The following is a 5,169-nucleotide window of genomic DNA, read 5'->3' as shown; positions in this document are numbered from 1 at the left end:
TTACCATGGAGGGGAGAGCTTGTGCATGCCTTTCTTGTCTTGGATTAGCCGGAGGACGAGATCGCCTACTTGGAAGGAGCGACCGCGGACGCGGCGACTGTGGTAGCGGCGGAGGCCTTGCTGATAGATGGCTGTTCTAGAGAGTGCGAGGTCCCTGGCCTCGTCGAGGAGGTCGATGTCATCTTGGCGAGCGCGTTCATTTTCCTCTTCGGCGTAGTTGGTGACCCGTGGCGAGTCGCAAGCAATGTCCGTGGGCATGACTGCTTCGGCGCCGTACACTAGGAAGAAAGGCGTGAAGCCGGTCGACCTGTTTGGCGTTGTGCGAATGCCCCATAGCACGGAGGGGAGTTCTTCTGCCCAGCATCCAGCTGCGCGCTCCAGGGGCACCATCAGTCGTGGTTTGATTCCATGGAGGATGCTCTGGTTCGCTCTTTCCGCCTGCCCATTCGACTCGGGGTGCGCGACTGACGCGAGGTCGAGTCGGATGTCTTTGTCTTCACAGAGGTCGGCCATCTCCCCTTTGGCGAAATTTGTGCCGTTGTCGGTTATGATGCTGTGAGTGTAGCCATAGCGGTAGATCAGCTCGCGTAGGAACTTGGTGGTTGTCTTCCCGTCGCACTTCTTGATGGGTTTTGCCTCCACCCATTTGGTAAATTTGTCCACCGCAACCAGGAGGTGAGTGTACCCGCCGGGGGCTGTTTTGAACTTTCCCACCATGTCCAGGCCCCAGACAGCGAACGGCCAAGTGAGGGGTATGGTCTTCAGAGCCGAGCCCGGCATGTGCGATTGACTTGCGTACTTCTGGCATCCGGCGCACGCGCGAACGAGGGTGATTGCATCCTCGTGGGCTGTTGGCCAGTAAAAGCCATGCCGGAAGGCTTTGGCGACGATCGAGCGGGCGCCTGCGTGGTGGCCGCAGTCTCCTGCGTGGATATCGCGCAGGATCTTGCGTCCTTCGTCGGCGCCGACGCACCGCTGGAATACTCCCGAGGTGCTGCGCTTGTAGAGCTCGTTGTTGATAATGGTGAAAGACTTGCACCATCGTACGAGCGCGCGTGCCTCCGTTTCGTCCATTGGCAGTACCTGGCGTTCGAGGTAGCTTAGGTATGGTTCCGTCCAGTCGCTGGTATCGGAGGCGAGTGCGACTAGGGCGGAGTCGGGTGCGGGAGGCTCGGCGATGTCGATCTCCCAAGGTACGCGCACCGAGTAGTGGCTGAGGATGTCGAGGAAGACGCCTGGAGGGGGTTGGAGTCGCTTGGACCCGAGTCTTGCTAGCGTGTCTGCTTCTTCGTTCTTGCGCCTGTCAACCCACTCGACAACGTGACCGGCGAAGCTGGCGCCGGCCTGGTCGACCACTCGTTTGTAGGCAATCATGTTGGTGTCGGTGGCGTCGCAGGTGCCGGACGTTTGGCTAGCGACGAGGTCAGAGTCGCCGAGGCAGCGTAGTCGTGTTGCGCCATCTCCTTTGCAACTCGCATGCCGTGTAGGAGCGCCTCCTACTCGGCCATGTTGTTGGTGCAAGGCTCAAATCGAAGTTGCAGGACGTATCTCACGATGTCGCCCCTCGGCGAAGTGAGGACGACCCCCGCCCCTGCCCCCTCGAGGTTCTTGGAGCCATCAAAGTGCAGTGTCCAATGCTTGAGGTCCGCGGGGGAACTCGGCTGCTGGGCCTCTTCCCAATCGGCGAGGAAGTCGGCGAATGCCTGGGATTTGATGGTGTGGCGCGACTCGTACGTGATGTTGTGGACGCCGAGCTCAACTGCCCACTTGGCGATCCGGCCAGTTGCGTCGCGGTTGCGGATGATGTCAGCGAGTGGCGTTGAGGCGCCTACCTTGATGGGGTGTTCGTGGTAGTAGTGGGCTAGTCGCCGCTGGGCCCTGAGGACTGCGTACACCAGCTTTTGGTAGTGCGGGTACCATTGCTTTGAGTCGATTAGGGCCTCGCTGATGTAGTAGAATGGGCGTTGTATCAGCTTTTCTTTTCCATCCTCCTTGCGCCCGACGACCATGACCGCGCTTATCGTGCGATTGGATGCGGCGACGTACAGTAGCATGGTTTCTTGTGGCAGTGGGGCCGCGAGGATGGGGGCGTTCTGCAGGGCGTGTTGGAGCTCTTCCAAGGCCCTTTGTGCTTCTTCTGTCCACTCGAACGATTCCGACTTCTTGAGGAGGCGATAGAGTGGCGTGGCCTTGTCGCCGAGTCTGGGTATGAAGCGACTGAGGGCCGCGACTCGCCCGGCGAGTTTCTGTGCGTCGACCAAGCAAGTTGGTTGTTTGGTTCGCATGACCGCCAGGGTTTTCTCCAGGTTGGGCTCGATGCCGCGCTTGGAGACGACGTAGCCGAGTAGTTGTCCCGATGGGACCCCGAAGGTGCATTTCAGGGGGTTGAGCTTGATCTTGTAACATCGTAGGTTGGCGAACTTCTCGGTGAGGTCGGCGATGAGGCCGTCCTGCCGAGTCGACTTGACTACCACGTCGTCTATGTAGACGTGTACATTGCGGCCGATTTGGCTCTCGAGGCAGCTGTTCATGCACCGTTGGTAAGTTGCCCCGGCGTTTTTGAGGCCGAAGGTCATGGATGTGTAACAGTAAGCACCAAGTGGCGTGATGAACGCTGTCTTCTCTTGGTCTTCTTTCGCCATTTTTATTTGATTGTACCCGGAGTAGGCGTCGAGGAAGCACAGCGACTCCGACCCTGCGACCGCGTCGATAATCTGGTCGATTCGCGGCAGGACGAATGGGTCCTTGGGGCATGCATGGTTGAGGCTAGTGTAGTCGATGCACATGCGCCATGTTTTGTTCTTCTTTAGCACCAAGACTGGGTTTGCCAGCCATTTTGGGTGTTTGATTTCTATGATGAAGCCGGCGGCGAGTAGCCGGTTCACCTCTTCGGCGATTGCGTGCCGTCGCTCTTCACCCACGGGGCGCATCGCCTGCCTAACAGGGAGTGCGGAGGGGTCGACGTGTAATTTGTGCTCAGCAAGTTCTCTCGGGACACCCGGCATGTCAGATGGTTTCCAAGCAAAGATATCTCGATTCTCACGGAGGAACTTGATGAGCGCGCTTTCCTATTGGGCGGACAGGCCCGTCCCAATGGTAACTTGCCTACTTGAATCATTCTCTACAAGATCTACTTGGCGAGTGTCGTTTGTAGGCTTGAAGGTTGCTGCGAACGAGTCGAGCTCGGTAGGCTTTTCCAGGATGGCGGGGTCGTTGTGGTCGACCGGGTACTTGGCGAGCTCGGTGGTGTTGTCATCTTCGTTGGCGATGACGGCGTCGGTGAGCTTGGCGCCGCTATCCTCGCATTCCAGTGCCATCTCCGGGTCGCCGTGGACGGTGATGATGCCTCGGGGCCCGGGCATCTTCATCATGTTGTAAGCGTAGTGAGCTGCAGCCATGAACCGGGTGAACGCCTGTCGGCCGAGCACGTAGTGATAGGAGATGCGGAAGTTGACCATCTCGAACGTTATCCGCTCAGTGCGGTAGTTCACGGGTGTGCCGAAGGTGACCGGTAGCGTGACCTTGCCGATCGGGAAGGCCTTCCGCCCAGGGACGATGCCATGGAACGTCACCTTGGTGCTTTCAAGGCGGGAGTCTAGCAAGCCGAGCCGCTGCAAGGTCTTGTAGTATAGAATGTTGATGGAGCTTCCTACATCCATTAGTGTTTTTGGCAACCAGTAGTCGGCTACCTTGGGCCTGACGACTAGCGCCACTCGGCCAGGATACTGGATACTCAATGCGAGGAGCGTGGTCTTCGCGACTCCATGTGATGCTCTGCTCAGACCAGTTGAGCCACCGGGGAACGTCGAGGACGACCGCGTGTACCGCCACCGCCCTCGTGAGGACCTTCCTGTCCCGGCCATCGCCGACTCCGGTGAAAGTATGGAGCAAGCCGGCGCTGCGACCGAACCCGTCTCCCTTGAGTTGATCTTGATCCTTGGCGCGGTCTTTGTGTTGATTGCCGCCATTGGTTTCCTTGGCGCGGCGGGCCTTCTCTATTTGCTTCAGGGAATAACAGTTCCCCGTCGTATGTGTCGAGGGCTTGCCCTCCCTGTTGTGGTAGATGCACGGGGCGTCCAGCAGACTGCGGGCATCGAAGCGTTTTGGCTGGGGTCGATCCTGCCGTGGCGCGCGGTTGTCGCGTCGGAAGGATTTTGGCTCGCGCTGTTCGTAGTCGGCGTTTGCGACGAGTTCAGTGTGTCCTCCGATGGCGCGGCGCTTGCCGTTGCTGGACCGACCGCTGAACCGGTGGTCACCGCGGCGAGTGTCGGCGTGAGTGGAGCGGCGATTGCGCCGCTGCCCGTACTCGTCGTCTAAGTCGACTGTGGGATCTTCGTCGGCGTAGCGCAGGGTGATGTCGAAGAGCTCGGCGATTGAGATGTTGTCTCTGCTAACGCGGCGGAGTTTGGCGCTGAGTGGTTCATACCGGCAGCACCGCCGGAAGCAGTAGATCGCCGTGTCCATGCGGATGCCGCTGGAGGTCGTCCACATGTCCTGTCAGCGCTACACCCATCGGCGAGTCGACTCACGCGGGCTCTGGATACAGCGATCTAGGTCTTCTATGGTGGTCGCGCGGGTGTAAGCGGTGGCGAAGTGCTAGATGAACGTGGCACGAGCTTCTTCCCAGGAGTCGATGCTGTTTGCGGTGAGGGTGTTGAACCAATGGCGATTTACACCGTCCATCATGAGAGGCAAATAACGTGCCGCAAGCAACTCAGAGTGGCCTTGGATGCCCATCGCCATGGCGTACGAGTCGATCTAGACCGTGGGGTCCATGTGAGTGTCATATTTCTCGATGTCGCGGGGGCCCTTGAACCCTACGGGGTAAGGCTCACCTCTTATCATTGGGCCAAAACAGGCGGGGCCGACTCGATTGAAAGCGCTCTGGCGCGGGAGTTCGTCGGCGTAGCGGTCGTTCATGCGGTTTCGCACCCGCCATTCTTGATCATTGACGATGTGGGTGCGTGCGTCGATGGGCTGCCCGTTGGCGGCGACCATCACTCGTGCAGGGTGCGGCTCGATTCGGTTGTTAGTCGAGTGGGCCGCGCGTGGTGTTGGCGGCGGGCAGTTGTTGACGTTGGCGACCGCGCGGTTTGCCACTCCTGAAGAAGCTGCGCGGCTAGCGGATGAGCGCGAGTAGAGTCGCCCTTGTGAGTCGGCGGCGGCGTG

The 5,169-nt window shown here is 59.4% G+C and overlaps 1 protein-coding gene across 1 annotated transcript; it reads right to left on the bottom strand.

Moving 5' to 3' along the window:
* On the bottom strand, positions 1–1,374 carry LOC127303840 (uncharacterized). The gene is made up of 2 exons (XM_051334547.1): positions 686–1,374; positions 1–553 (listed from the first exon to the last, which is right to left on the bottom strand). Exons 1-2 carry the CDS (start codon positions 1,372–1,374, stop codon positions 1–3), a joined length of 1,242 nt encoding a protein of 413 aa, XP_051190507.1.
* Between the last annotated feature and the right edge of the window lie 3,795 nt (positions 1,375–5,169).

Source organism: Lolium perenne, chromosome 7, assembly GCF_019359855.2.
Source record: "Lolium perenne isolate Kyuss_39 chromosome 7, Kyuss_2.0, whole genome shotgun sequence".
Taxonomy (NCBI): domain Eukaryota; kingdom Viridiplantae; phylum Streptophyta; class Magnoliopsida; order Poales; family Poaceae; genus Lolium; species Lolium perenne.
This window is presented reverse-complemented; position numbering and strand designations above follow the sequence as displayed.

Coding starts and splice junctions, on each gene's coding strand:
- LOC127303840 (XM_051334547.1), bottom strand. CDS start 1,374: ATGATTGCCTACAAACGAGTGGTCGACCAGGCCGGCGCCAGCTTCGCC. Junction 554..685: donor TTCAAAACAGCCCCCGGCGG/GTACACTCACCT, acceptor CTACACTCACAG/CATCATAACCGACAACGGCA.